Source organism: Lathamus discolor, chromosome 2, assembly GCF_037157495.1.
Source record: "Lathamus discolor isolate bLatDis1 chromosome 2, bLatDis1.hap1, whole genome shotgun sequence".
In the NCBI taxonomy this organism is placed as follows: Eukaryota; Metazoa; Chordata; class Aves; order Psittaciformes; family Psittacidae; genus Lathamus; species Lathamus discolor.
The window spans coordinates 50,121,174-50,140,018 of NC_088885.1; the positions used below are offsets into that span (position 1 = coordinate 50,121,174).

Genomic DNA, 18,845 nt, shown 5'->3' on the forward strand with positions numbered 1-18,845 from the left:
CTCATCTGAGAAGAATTTTATAAACCAAAGTTTTGGACAGTTTTGGAAACTCACAGTAACTGCATATTCCGTGGCTGATACAAATGCTGAAGGCAGACTTATGCTGTGAGATGTTTTTTAAAGGCTGTAGTACACCAGTATACAGTTCTACTTATAGTGAATGATACAATCTCTTTGGTGGCTTGTGAAAGTGCTTACCTGCTATGAAACTATTGGTAAGAAACATTGATTCCATGTTCTCCACTGTAACTCTTGCTATAACGTTGAAGAAAGTTTCTAAAACGCCAGTATAAAATGTTTATACTCCTTTATGTCTAGATATAATAGAGAGGTATGAGATGCCTTATCAGTTATAGTGAGCGTAGTTGTAATCTTTGGGTTTCTCGTATTACATTTATTGCCTATTTTGATGTTGCTCTTTTAGTGCATATTTGTATAAATTCTTACTGCTTTCACTGGGGACCACTGAAAGGAAGAAATATGAACTCTGAAGCACAGAAATATTTTAGTATTTCTGTCTATTCTTATTCAAATATGGTTTTGGTTTTTGTTTTTGTTGGGTTTTTTTTTCTTTTTTCCTCTACATCCAAAGTTGTTTTATGTGTCTTTTATCTCAAATACTTAAACCCTTCTGAGATTTTCTTTCATTCTTTTCTTGGTCTATTTGATTATGTTTTATGCCTGTTTTCAAGGATAATCTTCATCTGAAAAAAGCTATGGTGTCTTAGTATGAAACATGATTTATTTATTTTATTGTTGATAATATTATTTGTGAATTCAGTCACACACTGAGTGCACCTTGCCAGAATATTAATTTTCTACAAACATGAGAGTAAATAGTGAGACATACTGTACATTTTGATTATGAGGTTAAGTGAATTCAGCTTACTGTAAAATGGAATATTGCACCACTACTGTAATTTTGTTTCTTCCTGTTGATTACCATATTTAGATCTAGAATGAACCTTTTTACAGGAAAAAAGCTGGAGAAGATATCAGAGATTTCAGGGTTGGGAGACAGAAGGGAATGGTATTTTTCTTTATGTGGGAACTAAGCGTGTTAAATATTTCAGTATTCACTTTTAAAGCAAATTACATCAAACAAATCACTGTACTTTTGATCTGTTTCAAAGGCTTCAAACATTTTTGTCATAGCATTTTGGTTGTTTCTGGTAGTGTTGATGCCTCAACTTTTAACAGAAACAAACCAAGCCCCCAAATATTTCTATTTCCAAACAGAATATGTAGCTGAAGATGATGGCTGTACTGACACCCATCCTAGGAAAAAAAACCCAAACAAACCCACATTTGTTTTTTAAGTAGAATTGCAATATTAATGTGGACTTTATTAACTGAGTGCCCCAGTGTGTTCTATATTGAATTAGAAGGTTTTTAGAAGTTCAAGTTTATTCTTGCTGGGGGGATGCAAGCTAGTGCTCACATGGTAGGTAAATGGATTAGGTTGCCGTGTACAAGGTGTAGTGAATCTCAACAGCAGCAGCTGAACAGAAATTTTACACTGCAGATCAGTTTAATATCCTACCAGGTGATGAAATGGTTTGATGCTGGGCTCCTGTGAAAGCTCAGTGAGAACACTAGTTGGGAGTGATGTGGGCGTGTATCAGTGAACTGTGAGAAAATTTACACAGCAGAGCACCATCCAAAGAACTATCTATTAAAACAAGGATCTACTGAGCTGTAGAAATCTGAGGTAGTTAAGTTCCAGATAAAAATATAATAATATCAAATTTTAGATAACCTGGTTGTGCTCATCCATAATTCTGTCACTGAGAGGCAGGGACAGGCTCTTCATACAAATACTTGTAGGTCACTTTGCTCACGCAGAAGTTTTTAGTCCACTGCAGACGTTGGACTTTTGTGGTCATGCTCCAAAACTTCCAGCCTATACAGGATGTTCATCTTCTACAGGTCCACTTTATCAAATCACCATGGGTTATCCTGAGCAGATTACACTGTCCTGTTCTTAGACAGGGAATGAAGGTCTGCTGTTGCCATGTGCTCCTTGTGTCTCCAGCCCTTGAGTGTCCTCCTATTGAACAGATGTGTTAACATAATTTTCTGCAAAAGATCATAATAATTGGTGTCAAGCTAAAATTCAGCCCAGAGAAACACAGTAGCCAGACTGTATCTAGACCATTTTAAGGTGTAAGTTAACTGAATTGGCAGGGAAAACTATTGACCTGTAGTGAAGAAGATGAAACAAGTTTTCCAGTAGTTAACTGAGTTACTGGAAGCTGGTGCCAGTAGCCTCAGGAAAGTTCACGGAAGCCTTTGTGTATTGGACAATTGGAGTGGATATGAGCTGAGTGTGTACGTGCATTATGGATACTTTGACTAAGCTAAGACTAAACTGGATTTAGCTATAAGGTTCGCTCTGTAGGAAAGCTCTACTTAGAAAATCGTGTATGAATTTAATAACTGGGAAAGGAAAAGGAATCATGGAGCTTGGATTAAGAACTACAGTGATCAACTTTGAAACTGAACTAAATTACTGCAATTTGGTCTTCCCTGCTTTCTCCTTTGTGTTTTCTCATTTTGCTTGTGCTTTTTGCGTTTGGAGCAGACTCAAAGGAAGCTTGTCAAACTTATGGCAACACCAGTCTGGAGTATCTCAGCTAGCTGAAGTAGATCCATTTCCTAGAACTTGCATCTTGCAAAGAAAAAATTAAAATTCTGTTCTGGGCATAGTAACAAAACTTCGGAAAGCCAGAAAAAAACCCACCAGCCACATCTTTTGAGTCTTGCCCAGTGGGTACCCTTTGTTTTTTGGAAGTAAGTTTATGGTTTTTTTCCAATGTATGTGTCTATTCTTTTTACACAGAAAATTGTTATAAATAAGGAGCAAACACCAAAGAGTAATTATATGGAGAAAGCCTGGTCTTCATGTTAGCTTATGTTGCAAATTTTTAATAATGACATTCTAAATTATAATTTAAGACAATCTTTCAGATTTTCAGTAATTTTGGTATCTAGTTTTAAACCTCAGCCAAAGAAATAGAAGAAAACTAGCATAGATTCTTTCAGGAGCATTTTTAGCATTGTATGTTCTTATTTTGATCGGATTTATAGGAATACTTTTATAAATAATATATGTATTAGATATAAAAATAGATAATTTTATAAAGTATGTAGTCAGAAGGGTGGTCTCGTGGTGGGATGAAGGAGCGTCTCATAATTCAGCTCAAATTTGTGACTTGTCACATTACTTAGTATCTTAAAAATTTAAAAAGTTAAGTCTGGTGTTCTCCATTTTTCAACCGGAGAATTAATTGAACTGACAAGGTATTAGGAAAGCATTATAAATCTTTTCCTAATGAACCTACATGAAGCTTACACCGAAAAGCTATAGGCCTTTTTAATGCAAGTTAGGTTTTACTTCATATTGGCAATGAATTCACTAGTATTTTGCTGCAGCTGCTTTGTAAAGTTGATATTTTGCTTATAGTATCTTACATGCATACAGATCTCAAGGATAGCTATGCTGCCATGCCAATCTTTCTGCTCCGTACAGGAGTACCTAAACAATGAAAGGCATTTTATGTACATTCACAGCAGTAGTTAATCTTTGGGTTTGGTTTGATTTGTTTTTGTTTGTCCCTCTCCTTGGAAAATGGTGGTTCTAGCAACTTTTACCTGTAAAGTTTAGACACGTTTTGAAATGAAGCATTGTCAGCAAGTGTAATCGGTGGCTTTGGTTTGGTTTTTCTTCTTTACAGTGAATAGCAGATGTCATAAATTACTGGCCGTACTTGAGTCAGTTGTTATCAGTTTGACTAACACTATGTAGTTATATGAAAATGTTTGCAGTTACTGAATGAAACCAGCTTATTTTCTTACCATAAGGATTTTGAGTAAAACAGAGAAAGATAACTGTATCACTAGGGAGCTCTTGGCTTTGTATGGAATTAATTACTGCTTTTTAAATATAAAATATGGCATTTTTATGCCAAAGTCCTTTTAATGCCAACAGTCAGGAAATTCTATTTATGATTCAAAAACTGTGTTGTTTCACTGCTGATGTCTCCAAATCTGCTGGAAGCTATATCCCCACTTGAATTCAAGTAGTGAAATGGCAAATTAAATTTGTGCAAGAAAGAAAGTAGACACATTAGATTTTACACTCGTGTCCTCAAAGGGCTTTTTTTTTTTTTTATGGCATTATGTGAAACGAATAAAATTATGTGGAATGTAGGACTTTATTTGGGATAGAGGAGGATGAAAGGAAAGGGATGGCAATCTGATAAATACTCAGCAACACTATTTAGGTGTATGCTAAGTTCTTGGTGAATTCTTGACAGTGGAAGTCCGTAGCTGTACAGCTGTGTTTGGTTTCAGAAAGCTTGGATTTATCCTGAGCATTTATTAAGTGTCTATAGTGGAGTGAGTTATTGCTTCTGATTTTCATCCTCAGTCTTAATACAGGTTTAAAGTTTTGGGAGAATATCCTGCTCAGTCCTGCCCACGTTCCCTCTGTGGAAATACTCAGCAGACAAGACTGCATAGGGTTGTCTTCACTGTGTTGTCTACTCTGAGCAGCTGAAGAAATGCAGATGTTATCTTACATGTTTCATCAAACCAGTAACAACTAAGAAGCCCCCAACCTGAATACACTTTGCAAATAGCAATTTAAAGAATAGTCAGACAGGAGCAGGAGGATTAATTCTGGTGAGCATTTGTATTCTGGGATTGCAGAAAATACAGGGTTCTATGGGAGAATATCAGTAGTACCGCACCAGTTTACTATCAATAAAGAAAAGTCAGAAGCTGGGGGCAAGAAGTCAAGGGCAGGAATGAAAAGTCAAGGGCAAAACATAAAACTTGTACTCATAGCTTTTACCACTTTAATTTTCTTAGAAATGTTTTCAGATCACTGAAGAAACTTCTTCCAGTTTTTTAATGATTCTTGTCTTCTTTTCTCTCAAGGTAGTTAGGTTGATGTAATGAGAAATGCTGCTTCTCCTTGGAAGTCTCTCTGTAGTGTGTATTAGTCTTACATGCATACCATTTCTTACTCTTCTATTTTTTTCTTCTGCTTGTCTTGCCATTCCTTTTTCTCACCCTTACCACTCATTGAGGGGCAAAAAAAAAAAAAAAAAGCAATTACAAAATCCTATGTACTTAATTTTCTAGTTTGAGATGATTTAATCACTGTAAACTAAGTTGCCCAACATTGCCTGTTAGACAGTGAAGCAATTCATTCACCAACGATGTAGTAAACCCATCCTGAGTGAGATGACAAATATACAGGAAAAGAAGAATTTCAGTAATGTTTGGATTCATGTCCATTGATTTTTATAACACTGACACTTTTCTCCTGGCTACCATGTCTTTCATTAAGAGCAGTTTAAATTTTGGAGAATTACTTTGATTGTCAGAAAGGTCTCCTAATTACCAGAGCTTAATTCTGATAGGTAAGGTCAAATTCATTTACAACAGCAACAACAAACTGTAAAAGAATAAATGCAACTGAATATTCTACTGTTTCAACTCCAAAATTTAGAATTTCCATAACTATTCTATTTCATACCCATACACAGTGTCAAGAAAGTTGGTCATCCTTCCTCTGTGCCTTCTTCCTGCTGATATAGTTTGGAGTGAACAGAAAGTTTTCTTTATCAAACTAAAAAGCCATTCTCTATCAAAGTGTATTTTGTATGCTGGGCTGCTGTGACTGTGAGTGTCAAGACCAAAACCCAGAAGCATTTTGGTACTGAGTATTGTTAGCATCTTACTCAGATTTCACAGTCACATCGAATGTGAACACTGCTCTCTTGTGAGTGAGTTTGGTTTGAGGGCTGTTCCAGTTGTCAAGATCTAAAATTTTCAAGAGAGCAAATAGCAATAAACAATGGAAAGTCAAATAGATGCCTTGGGTACTTTGCTGTAATGAATATTGAGAAGAAACATAGTTAAACAGTTTCCAGATCCACTCTATGCACTGGTGACCTGCTTTTTTCCTCGGAGATGTGTACTTATTAGGCATACACCATGATCCGCATCAATTTCCCTGCCAACATAATGTCGTGGTTTAAGCCCAGCCAGCAACCCAAAACCACGCAGCCGCTTGCTGCGTTGAAAGAATGTAACTCCCACAGGCTGAGATAAGAACAGCCCAGTAACTAAGGTATAACACAGACCACTGCTGCTGCCACCAATAACAATAATGATAAGGGCAATAACAGGGAAGAGACTACAACCGCTCACCACCAGCCGACCAATACCCAGCCTGACCCAAGCAGTGATTTGGCCCTTCCCCCCCCCCCCCAGTTTATATACTGGGCATGATGTGCTGTGGTTATGGAATACCCCTTTGGCTGGTTTGGGTCAGGTGTCCTGTCTTTGCTTCCTTTAGGCTTCCCCTTCTACCTGGCAGAGCATGAGACTGAGAAAGTCCTTGGTCAGACTAAACATTACTTAGCAACAACTAAAAACATCAGTGTTATCAGAGTTGCTCCCAGGATGAAAGTTAAAATCACAGCATTGCACCAGCTACTAAGAAGGAGAAAAATGGCTGCTACTGCTGAACTGAGGACACATAAATAAAGCTACAAAGTCTATTTAAATTATATAGGTAACAACAATGTTATTTTTGTTTCAAAGCCACAGAAAGTTTTAGAAATTGATTTTTTTTTTTATATATTTCTGGTTTCCAAATGAGTTTAGTAGCTCTATAATCTTAAATTTTATAAATACCTTTTTTATTTATTCCAGTTATTTGCATATTGGTGAAGTAAAGGCATTTGCCCTTTCGAAAGACGGTCAGGTATGCAAATCAGGTTATCCAACACAGAAGTTAGCAAATGCTTATGTTGATACCAGTTTGGATGCAAGAAAATGCCTTTCAGAGAGACAGTTATTCTGTTTAACATTGGATTTCTGGTTTTCACATGAAGACATTTAACATATTCCCATAGGTCATATTTATCCTCCATGTCTATTCATATAAATATAAATTGCTCCTTACCCTTTAGGATGATGTCACAAGTGATATTTATTATCTACCATTCAGAAGTGACTAATTTTGGGCATGAGTGGGAGAGAAAATTGCAGTTTTCTGCCCTTTGGCTTCATACCTGAAAGAGGTTGAGAATCAGTGGACCAGACCTCCAAAAGCCCTTATTCATGTGACTAGACCTGCACTTATGCAAGTCCACATTTAAACGGCTGTTTGAACGTAAGCATTGGAGGGTATCTCTTCGTGCTCAGTGAACAGTACCTATTCCATGTTTATTTTCATCAATCTGTCTTATACTGTACACCATATCCACACCCCATGCTTAATATGTAATTATTAGTTTACTCTTGTTTCATTGTCAATCACTACTATACTGTTTACATCTTTAAACAAGATTGAGCTTATTCAGTGGGGAAAAGTAATATTTCACCTATTGGGAAATTGGAGATTGGGGAGGATAGGGCTGAAACTGTTGACACTGACCATGTACAAACAGATTCTTTTTCAGTCCCTGGGGCTTACAGGTATATTACGTGAGAGTGGGTTTCCACAAGAACAACTCTTGGAGTTAAGAATAATCATCTACCATATACCTAATCTCTCCCCAAAGTGTAGAATTATTGCATTTGTTTGGCTTTGTTTTGGTTTGTTTTTTTGGTGTTTTTGTTTTGTTTTGTTTTTGTTTCAAATGTGTTTACATATGACAGTGCACAGGGAACTGAACTGCTAGATTAGCTGCTTGCGTGACAGTTCCCCTGTAAGGGGCTTCAAATGGACCTCAAAGTGCTGCTGAGGGTGATACAGGATTACACAATGATGACAGGGATTTGCCTGACAGTGTATTCCACAGCGTGTGCTGGACCAGCTACCCTGTCACATCAGAAGGGAGCTCTAGAAGGGGAGGATTCAGCCATCTCAGGTTGTATTAGACTGTCTGGTGCCTGTACTGGGGCTGCTGCTGGCAATGATGGCCTTTCCAGTGAGAGATGTGCTGTGGTTGACACTGACCCATGCAGCCACCTCATGACTTAGCTTTATAATTATGTTGAGGCCCTTTGCACCATTGATTGCTTTCTGAGCTATCATTGAAGCTTCAAGAGTTCGTTTATCCTTTCGCGCTGATGCGCATCATCATTTTCATCTTTCTTATCTTGCTATTGATATTTACCTGAGATGTTTTCAGGCAAAACACCAGATTCAATATTCTTTATCCTGAAGAATAAGCAATATTTTCTCCAAAGGTTGCATGTATTTATAACGTATACTAACACTGCAGGCCTGAAGGGCATAATCTTATAAAGTCATCTGTAACGAAATGACTGGTTTATTTTTATTACGCATGTGCACAGTCTCAATTTTTTGAAGTTCTGGTAATTCCTGGATCCTGAAAATATAATTTTTCCTTTTGTGTTGTCTTCTACATCTGTGTTGTGCCAGTTCTGCTGATGACAGTGTTACTACAAGCATTCTTTCTCATTTTTTGTTGTTGAATAAAATTTCACTGCGTGTTGAACTCGTGGTTAATTCAGACTGTGTTATAACTTAACGGTGGTGTTATGAACCTAGTGCCCAGCCATAAAAGCTTTCTCATTGTGATATTAATTCTTACTAATTTGTTTTTGAGGGCTAATGGTTATATGTCTAGCCATAATCATTGCTGCAATCTGGTTAAACTCAATTAAAGTTTGGCTCATCTATCACATCTCCTGTCTTATGTCCAACAAAAATTGTTTGATTATGTATAATCACCTATTTGTAACACTTCTGGGGGAGTCAGCATGGCTCCTCCTCTTAGTAACATGGCCTGGATAAGCACAGAGAGGAATGTAAGAGTAAACAGTGTGTGTGAATGAAACACCCAAAATTGTCTCAGAGGATGTTTACCCAAAACCTAATGCTAAAGCAAACTGTTCTTTTTAGTTTGTGCTTAACAGGACTATCATCTGGTTTAAATGGTAACCAGGGAGTTCTGCAGAGGCTTTTGGGAGCTTCAAAAAAATTAAGAAAGGTAGTTTGTAAAGGGGTTGAAAAGCGGCACAATAACTTGATACAGCAGGAAAAGAGAGGTGGTAACAAAGCAGCATCAGAATGCAGTTTGCCAGTGCTGGAGGCTGCTCCGTCAACACGAAAGCCTACATCTGGGATGGTGCATCCTCCATGTCGGAGGCTGTGGGTATCCTGACTTGGTTCTTGGAGATCTTGTTCACTGCCTGCAAATAATTCAGCTTATTGATTCAGAGGAAAGCAGGACAGGTGGTACACACAGAGCTGGAGCCCCACATCTCCCAAAGGAGATGCTTGTAAATGGGAACTCGCACCCTAGAAGCGGGAGATCCTCCTACGCTGTCTGTGAGTAGGTTGTGCATGTGCAGGCAAAAGTGTGAAAATAGCCATGGGGATTTAGAAATTCTGGGTACTAGTGGTAGAAGGGTGCTTAGAAAATTGTAAGCAGTTGCTATAATTTTGTAAATGTCTGGTATTGTGGTTTGTCTGTTCCTTTGTTGATATCAATCCTGAATGTATAGCTTGCTGATTGCCAGTCAATTACATACCATTAATAAATCAATAAACCATTCCAACCCTGATTTCATTTAAGCCATGTGATTTGGCCAGTTTTTTCCTGTGATAACACTGTATATAAAACTGAGGTGAAGGGAGATAATATCTCCAGAAAATACATAATGTATGCCTACTTTAGCACATCAGTTTAGGTCATGTGTTTGTTTTTTTTTAGTGTGGTGCTCAGTCCAGCATGTTGTGAAAGGTACATGGGGCTTGTTCATCACCTGATCCTGTTGTTTTGGGATGCGTGGCAGGCTCCAAGAACGCCCTCAGTATGTCTGTTTTCATAAAAACAATATAAAATAACTGTAATCTTTCTTTCCATTTAGAAGTTTTGATCTTCAATAAAAATTATAATATTTCATAGTATTTCAGCATGTGTTGTCGTATGCTTCAGCCATATTTCTATTAAAACTTCAAGTGCCTCTTTGAACTGGAAAGCACAGCTGGGACAATGCTGTTCTGATCACTCTGTATTGATAACTATAATCAGTTTCTGCAACATCTCAGCTTGCGGCATAGCAGTGGCAATCACTGGCTATGTTTTTGGCTGAAAGTGGCCAGTTTAAGAAAAACAACAAAAAAAATCCTCTTAGTATTTATAGTACCTTATGCTCAACTTTGTGTTTTAACAAGATGAGTTACAGTGCTCCACACCTATCGTGTATGTCTGTGTCTGGTTTGCGTATCACACGTTAATAAAACTGGAAAGTGTTTTGTCAGTCAAGGTTATATATAAAGGCCAAAGAACCAGGAAGGCATTCAAAAAGTGTTCATTCTCTGAGTATATATGCTATTTTCAAATATGCAGGCTTAGGATTATGGAATTAATGGCTATTTTGAACGTTTGTTTCTGTTAGTGGCACTGTGCATTGTGTTTCAGATATGTAACTCTAGTTCATGCTGTGAACTTTTTCTCCGGTGGGGTGGTATTCAGAGACCCCTCTGAGACCGCGTTATGTAAGAACTGCTTCATTATATTTGTCAGGTCTGGCTCTAAATGAGCACCTTGAAAATGAATTCCACTCTAGGATAAGAAAATGCTTTTAGATACGTAGTTCATAAAGACTGCTTCCATAGGTGAGCAGGGGTAAAGGCATTGACATATGCTTGTTTTGCTGTCTTTAGCTAATGACTTGTAAAGGACAAGAATATAGGAATTCTAACACTCATTGTTAGTGATGAATTATACCCATTAAATAAGTTCAATAAAGTGTTTCAACTTATGTAAAACCTCTCTTAAAATGCCAGAATAATTTTTGGTTGATAAAAGGCTCATGCTGTTTATCTGCAGGCTGTGACTTCAAACAAATTGGACAAGATCTAGCAGAAGTAGGGTTCGATGCTTCTTAGATACAGGCTTTGGGATGGTTGTTGAAACAGTTTTATAGAACAAAACATTTAATTCTAAGATATTATTCAGAGGTAAGATGGAATTTTATCAGCATAAATGCTGTTGTTTTGCTTAATGTTTGCATTTTAGCTGGTAGAAGCTATCTTCCTGGAAAAGTTGCAGGTTACTTTTGAAGTTGAGAACAATATATGCAGATGGAATTTTTCAGCAGGGTGTTTTTACTACTGCAAACCTTCAGACTTGGTTTAATAGCAGTCTGCCTAGAAAATCAGCTTCATTCTGGATGGTGTAATATTGGCATGTACCAAGAAAAAGTCTTCTGCGTTTAATGTTATGACCCCAACAGGCTACTGTTTGTATATCAGGAGATTAGTCTATAATCAGGAGCACTTAGAAGTTCTTTCCATTACTGGGTGTTTTGTGACCACTGTGGTGACTGCTCCATTCTTACACCCCACATCACAAATTCAGCTCAACCTTTTATACTAATGGGCAAAATGATCCAGAGCTTCACAGGTTATGGAAGCAGAGCTGACCTTCCGTGACACCAGGAATAAATTCAAGCTTGAGGCAGGCTGATCTATAGTTGTACAAAGAGGGCTTTCTTCAGCTCTGTAGAAAGCTGGAAGTTTGTAGTCAGGTCTGCCCAATAATTTCTGAAACACTTCACAAAGTTGCAGCTTGTGCCCGCTGCCATGCAGACTTGGAAGATGGTTTCTGGGGACTGCACAGAGAAGTCTCTGTGTTGATAGATGTATTCATCTTGGCAGGGGTTATTCAAACTTAGTTATGTGTATAAACTATGAGCATTTTCTATAAAGCTAATAACTGGTTGTTATGGCTCAATGCAGATGGCATCAGTTACCTGGTTTTGGGCTTATGAAATGCATGTATTTATTTCCATAGATAACATTTCTCAGAGTTTAACTAACTATTAGAAAGAGCATTAAGGAAGATTTGTATGCTGTGTACATATTTCTGAGACGTGAATTCTGCCCTTGGGGAATTGACACTGCTACTGCTCAAAGGAAAAGCTATCAAGGGAAAAAATATTGAAAATCCAAATATGAGCAAATAAGAGATGTTTTATTTCCCCTTCCCCTTTTCCCCTTTCACAAGATTGGAAAATAACCGATATTGCAACTGTAGTGGCAGAGGCCACTGGGAAGAAAAAAAGGATCTGAGGAAAAGCAAATAATATTAGTGCTTTGCTTTGTATTATATCTTCATCATAACCTGCTGGAATTACAGTTGTATCGTGACTCTGACAATGGCAGGGTTGGGATTTTTTACTCTATTAATGTTACCTTTCATTTATTGTTACAGGCTGTAAATTTCATATCTTTGCAAATTTTCTATAAGGTACTGCTAGAGAACTGGAAATGTGTTTCTATATTGCATGTGATTGCTGTTACGTTGGATTTCCTTGTCCTATAACCTGAGTAGATTCTTGATCCCATATATGAATATTTCTTGTTGAGAATGAATCTCTAGATACATGTTCTTAAAAGACACAAAACATGCAAGACAAGAATAATTTACTCCATATTCAGTTAGGTGAGAACTTTGAATTTTCATGAGAATATTTCTCCCCACTTCAAACACTATATCAGAAGACCTGGGTCCTGCGCATTTGACATTTGGTCAAAATGGATTATTTCTCATTCTGAATATTTGTGCGTTGGGAACTTATACATTTGTGTAATAAAATACACAGGTTGTCTTGGTTAGTATTGCTTGGTGGTTTGCAGTATTAGAGTGATGTGGTCAAATTATGTATTTTCCTGAGGTACAGCTATTGCCACAAGAGGTGCACAGTTAATGGATTTTGTGGCAGGACCTGGGCATTTCCTGTGGTATGTAGCAATATTCCTTATTGTCAGTTAATAGTTAAGGTTTGCTGATCACCAATTTGGAATTAGTCAGCACATCAGTGAAAGCCTTGATTCAGCAATTGCAAGAGGGAATCTGTATGATGTTGTTGGGTTTAAAGGGCCTTTGCACAAATGTAGGAGTTTATCAACACTATCTGATTAGGAGATTTAGCGTGCAAGAAAAGTCAGGTATCTGACATAGAAAGGAAATACCCAAGAAACAGAACTATGATTGAGGTAATTTTAATCATTCTTCTTACTGGCTTAGTTACTGAAAAATTTGCTGGCAGACTTGTCAGCTTCTATGTTAAATAACCCTCCAGTACCCTGTTCCCATTGCACCTTGTAGATTGAAACCCAGTGTGAATAAACAAATGGCAAGTCAGATGGTATCTGTTTTAATCCAGGGTGCTTGAAATAGAGACATGACTTTTAATGCAGGCACAGGCACAGCCCCTGGCCATAAAGGCTGTATCAACTCCTGCTGGTTTTTTTTCCTCCCTGTCCTTCTTTCCCATGAATAAAGTCATGATGGAAATTGTGACACAGCTACATCTTCACTTGGGTGATTTGTCCTCTTTTGGCTGCTACAGAGTAATTCTTGGGTGCAGACAGAAATCTCACCCCAAATGAACATTGCTAACCTATGTGTTACACCACAGGCTCAGAAAATGTGTATTGCAAAATGTTGCTAACGAATTTGCTATTCTTGTGAGCCTAAAGTTATTAGAAATCTAATGATAAATATTTGGTCAGTGTATCTCTTAGAATGATGGGCTTTAAAGTCCTCAAAATCTTTAAAATCTTCAAAAGCACCTCAAATCTATGTTTTAAAATATACCACATAAAAATCTGATGTCTGTCACCTATATAGCTCAGTATCTGTTTTGGATGGTGAGCGTCTGCAGTGTCCAGCTTGACAGGCCTACAAAGAAGCTGGTTTAAAAGCTTGTAATTTTTACATATAGATAGTAGCTGCTGATGCTGAACTAATATTTCTAAAACCTTGAGTGTTAGCGTGCATTATGGTAAAGGTACATAGTATCTGTAGTTATGCTCTTCTGTATATGTGCAATGCATAATGTATGTTTCTATAGACAATATCATATCTGATTTATGCATATATAAAATATCATATGTGAACATTACTGTGATGGATGTGTTGGAAAGGTTAAGCCTGCTTATAAAGCTTACACATGAATACTTTGCTTCTGAATATATCACAGGAAGAGCATACAGGGATCCAGAGAGTGTGTGGAGCATGGCAGTATCCTTGCTAAAGTAAAAAATTGGTTCTTGAGATTTCTGGACCTGAAATAACCAGCCAGGATTTCTGGATGCCAAATGACTACACAAGAAATATCCAGAAGGCCAGACATCAGAAAATCCCTTTTATCTGGAAATCAACCTTCATTTCTTGTAAGTCTTGTAAGTCTTACTGACATACTGCTAGTGGAAGCAGAGAGGGAGCTGTACCACTGTTGAAAAACAGGTTTAAAGGAAAAACAGATTTAAAGGGCAAAAATTATTTTTTTGGGGGGGTGATGGTGTTTTCATTTTTTCTGTTGCCCCTTTCCATTTGTTTGCAGGTACGGGAATTGTTCAGGAATAGATTGTAGCTGAGGTGAGTGTGTGTTGCTGTGCAATGCACCATATCCTTTGCTTGACTGTGCTTTTGATCTGGCCTTGAGTCGCAGCCCATTTTCCAGGACCTTTCCTTTTCAAGGGTAATGGAATCTGCATTCTCCGCAGCACTGCTGTTCCACTTTCACTGGCCCAGTGGCAGCAATGCTGTGTACATAATGAATTTAGGGTTGAATTGCCAACTCCTTATTAAACTAGACTGCATTGGTGGCACTGCATTGCGAGTAGTTAGCCAGAGAAAAAAGTTTTTATGAGCACTTGCTTTAATATTTTCCTTTCTTATTATGAGGCTCCAGTCTTCATCTCTGCCATTGGTTTTTGGGTCCCAGTCTTTTTCTGCATTTTGAGATCTAAATCTGAGGAGCACAGAGAAGCATATAGAGAATATTCACATATCTGATGAAAATAGATTATTTTATAAAGTTAATTAGCAGATGGCTTTTCGGTTCCTCGGAGCACCTGATTTAGCAACTGTGCATTCGTATGAGTGATCCCATTGACTTCAGTGGGAGTCTGTATGAAAGGCTGTATGCTCAGGAGCTTTTTGCCAGCAGCTGGCAGAACTTAGAAGGGTATTTCCTCCAGTCTTTTATCTGTAGCTATGAGAATAAAAAGATATCTGTATCCAAGAGGCAATGTGCTAGAAATCTCTACACCTCCCTAAGCTCACTGTCTTTGACAGCCCTTTGTCTGCTGTTCAGAATGGGGCTGCTGGCAAAGAGAAGCACAAAAAAGGAGCATAACACTTGTGGGCTCTACTAGTAGACCTGTGAATTAGGGCAGGATGCTGACATTGGTATCTTTTTTTTTTTTGACTCTTTAGAAGCCTCAGGCCCTCTTTAGGAGCACTGTCTGTATGCTGTTAAGCAGTAAAAGCTTATGTTCACAGCACTGATTAGTTTTCAGTTCTTAGAGAAGCAAGGAAAAGGGTCAGCAGAACTGCCACCTTGGACTTCTGCAGGGCAGACATTGGCCTGTTTAGGAGAGTGGTTGACAGAGAGTCCCTTGGGAGGCAGACCTGAAGAGCAAAGAGTCTGGGAAGGCGGGGCATTATTCAAGGAGTTGTTTAACCTGGAGAAAAGGAGGCTCATGGTGGTCCTTGTCACTCGACAGCTACCTGAAAGGAGGTTGTAGTAAGGTGGGGGTCAGTTTCTTCTCCTGAGTAAAAAGGAATAGGACAAGAAGAAATAGCTTCAAGTTGTTCCAGGGGAGGTTTAGACTAAATCTTGGAAAAATTTCTTTGTTAAAAGGGTTGTCAAGCATTAGAATGAGCCGCCCTACTCATGGAGTCATGGATACTTGGATTTTAAATACCTGGAGGTATTTAAAAGATGTAGATGTTGCACTTGGTAGGAACCTGGTTTAGTGATGGACTTGGCAGTGGTTGGACTTGATCTTGAAGGTCTTTTCCAACCTAAAGAATTCTATCTGATCTTCTGAGAGACTTATAAGGTCTGTCTGGCATATGCAGAAGTGCTATAGCATGGAAGAAATTGGAAATTGAAATGCAGGGGGGAGGGAAAGACTTCTTTAGAGTTACAGTCCCTGCATCCCAAGACATGCAAAAGTGGCCATCTTTTTCTTCATGGGCTCAGCTAGAGAAGCATCTGCCCAAACTGACAGAATCGCTCATCTCTTTCAACATCAGAGGCACAATGCTGCCTGTGTCAGAGCTGGAGGCAAACTTAAATCGCTATAGATATATAAAGGAACAAAGCAAAGGAGTCTTTTGAAGCCCAGAAACCACTTTGAATAATTTAGGAATCTTCCTTATCATCCTACTGTTTTTGCTGGCAGTTTAGATGTACAGATTCAGTGGCTTAGTTTGTCAGAAAGAAAGCAGAGGTTGGGTGAATGAAACAGCTCAAGTTTGGTTTTTGTCTGTGGTTCATTATGCACAGCCTCTTTCTCTGTCTGTTGGAAATAACCAGCTTTTTCTGATGATTTTTGGTATTTATGAATTATGAAAAGCACTTAGCATGAATTTGTTGGGTTTTTTCTTTTTTTTTTCCTCCCCTCTGAATGTGTTTATTATAAGGGTGCTGAGCTCTTGGCAAGTAAGTTTATGACTATAGGTTTGCATTCTGCAGTTTCTTGCATATGTCTCATTTCTTGCAAAATACTTTCACTTTGCAGGTATTCTTTGCACTTAAAATTAATAATGTTTTTTACCAAGCAAAGCAAGAATGCTTTTGGTAGAAAGGTGCATAAAGTTTTGAAATATTCCTGAAGGTCTAAAAATATGACTACTGACTTTTGTTTGCCATAGATTGCACTGGCTTTCACAGAGATGAGAATTGGCCTTTAAAGGAGAAAACCAAATCCCTCTGAACGCTTCGTTTTGGAAAGGAGGGGGAAAACTGACGCTGTCTTGATGATTTGTTTTCATGAGATGTCTGCATTAGCTCTCAAATTACAGAGCTGATTCGATGGAAAATTGCAAGGGGCTGCTCATTTGTGACTGACCCTGCTATCTAACAAGAAGATAGACCTTAGGCATAATTGGGTTGATGCTGATTTGATCGCACACACAGAAAAGCTTAAAGTAAGTCTTAGATCTGAAGAAGCAAGGCAATGCTCCGTCCTTAAATTGCCCTTTTTTGTCGGTTGTCACAGGATTTTGCTACACTAGATGGCTGCTTACTGAAAATCGTATGCCTTGTTCAGTAGATTGAGGAGAAAGTTATTCTTATTAGTGCTTTGTGCAAATATATCTCATATGTTTGAGGAAAGAAGTATTTGCCCAACATCTTACCCCAAGAAATACCACACACCATTCACCATGAAACTTAAGTGGAAGCAGTCAATCTAGTGAGATTAGATTCCTTGAAAACTTCAGCCACACATTTTAAGTAGCCTTGCATTAAGAACAGGTAAAGTGTTAGATTTGGCTAGTGAAGGTAACATGAGTCTTGAACAGTTGGAGTGGAATTGATATTATGGATTTGTTTCTTTTTTCACTGGAAATCCAGGAATGCATGAGACTGTGAACAGTGAATTTACTTGTGAAGGAAATGCAGTGTGTATTTCACTGTGCATCTGTACGCATCTTGGAAGACAGATCTGGGTATTCTATGCTACCTCACATGTATGAAGATGGCCAGCATCATCTAGGGTGTCTGGATGACTTGGGGGTGTGTGTGTGGGGGGGGTGTGGGGTGTGCTGGTTTTATAAAGCAGAGAATGAGTGAGGACTGGGAAATCTGAGAGATGTGTTAATTCGGCACCTCTCCAAGCTAGTCTTCACCACTCCTGTGGAGCACAGCCAGCCAATTAAACTGTCTCCACTCAGCCCCCCAGCCTTGCTCGGATGCCCATGTAGATGCAGAGGATTGTAATTTGCAACTGCCTATACAGGTGAAAATTTTATCCAAACACCCTACTGCTTAAGGACATAGAATTCATGCTTCCAAAAGGGTTCTTTATTATTTTGGAAGATGACTACTTGTGCTAATAATGGACTTGCATAAAGTTAGGTGTGTTTTGCTTAGAGGTCTGATTAGAGATGGGTAGAAACAAAACTTTCCTCTGAACGTAAACTGGTGTTTTAAACAGCATCTTATATTGAGGCCTTCTACATTGCTATGGAAAAGATTTTTTTTAGGCTTATTCTTATAACATCTCAGATGATGCTGCAAATAAGTTTCAACTGTATTTTAGCACAGTTGCAGCGTCGCTGTTTGTGACAGACTCCTCCCTTTCATAAGGGAGCAAATTTGCATGGCTGAGTTAAGCCCTCTGAAAATAAGGGCTTAAAATGAATAAAGCACCAATGTGCTGTGCCCCTTTAATTGCCATAGTTCTAAGACAGCATAGTTATAACATATAATTAAATTTCATTGTATAAATGGAACATGAGCTGTGGTAGGCACATCTTTCATCTTTTGATGTATAATGACATTCAAAATATTCTCTAGTACTCAGTTGATAAACAACTTGAAGAGTCAGGGTCTACAGAGTAGCTTGTTTGATTTTAAATCTGTAAGATTGGCACGTGGTCTCTTTTGACGATACTGCATTCTGATGTGATCCATTTATCTAATGTCATTAACAGTACGTGCTGAATGTACAATTAAGCTTGAAACTGTCAATGTCAGTGGCTGTTAAAAAAGGGTTGATAAAAATGAGAAGAGGAACCGCTGTTTTGTAATAAGCATCTGTGTTGCTTTTAAGTCAAGAAAAAAATCAATGAATTTCAATATATTGCTGTCTTCATTGCCAATGTAATTCAATAAATATGTTAATTCACTTTTCTGAACACTGAAGAGTTGAGAGCTTTTTGTGTCATTTATTTTTGTGAATTCAGTTTTTCGTGGGTTTTTTTTTTTGTTTTGTTTTAGTTAGACTTCCAGCTTAAGTCTAGTTAAAAAAAAAAAAAAGCTGTTAAATTGAAGTAGAGAGGAAATATTCTCTCTGTTTTTTAACAAACTAAGGG

The 18,845-nt window shown here is 38.0% G+C and overlaps 1 protein-coding gene across 10 annotated transcripts in view; it reads left to right on the plus strand.

The window, feature by feature from the left end:
• The window catches only part of PTPRN2 (protein tyrosine phosphatase receptor type N2), a 667,916-nt gene that overhangs the window by 122,549 nt on the left and 526,522 nt on the right, over positions 1–18,845 (plus strand). For 2 of the 10 annotated variants that reach the window (XM_065666795.1, XM_065666796.1), the window contains one exon: positions 13,993–14,185. The exons of the other annotated variants lie outside the window; for them this stretch is intronic. In XM_065666795.1, the coding sequence (XP_065522867.1) occupies positions 14,104–14,185 (82 nt within the window). In that variant the 5' untranslated portion in view covers positions 13,993–14,103. The remainder of the gene's footprint in view (positions 1–13,992; positions 14,186–18,845) is intronic. 10 annotated transcript variants of the gene reach the window in all.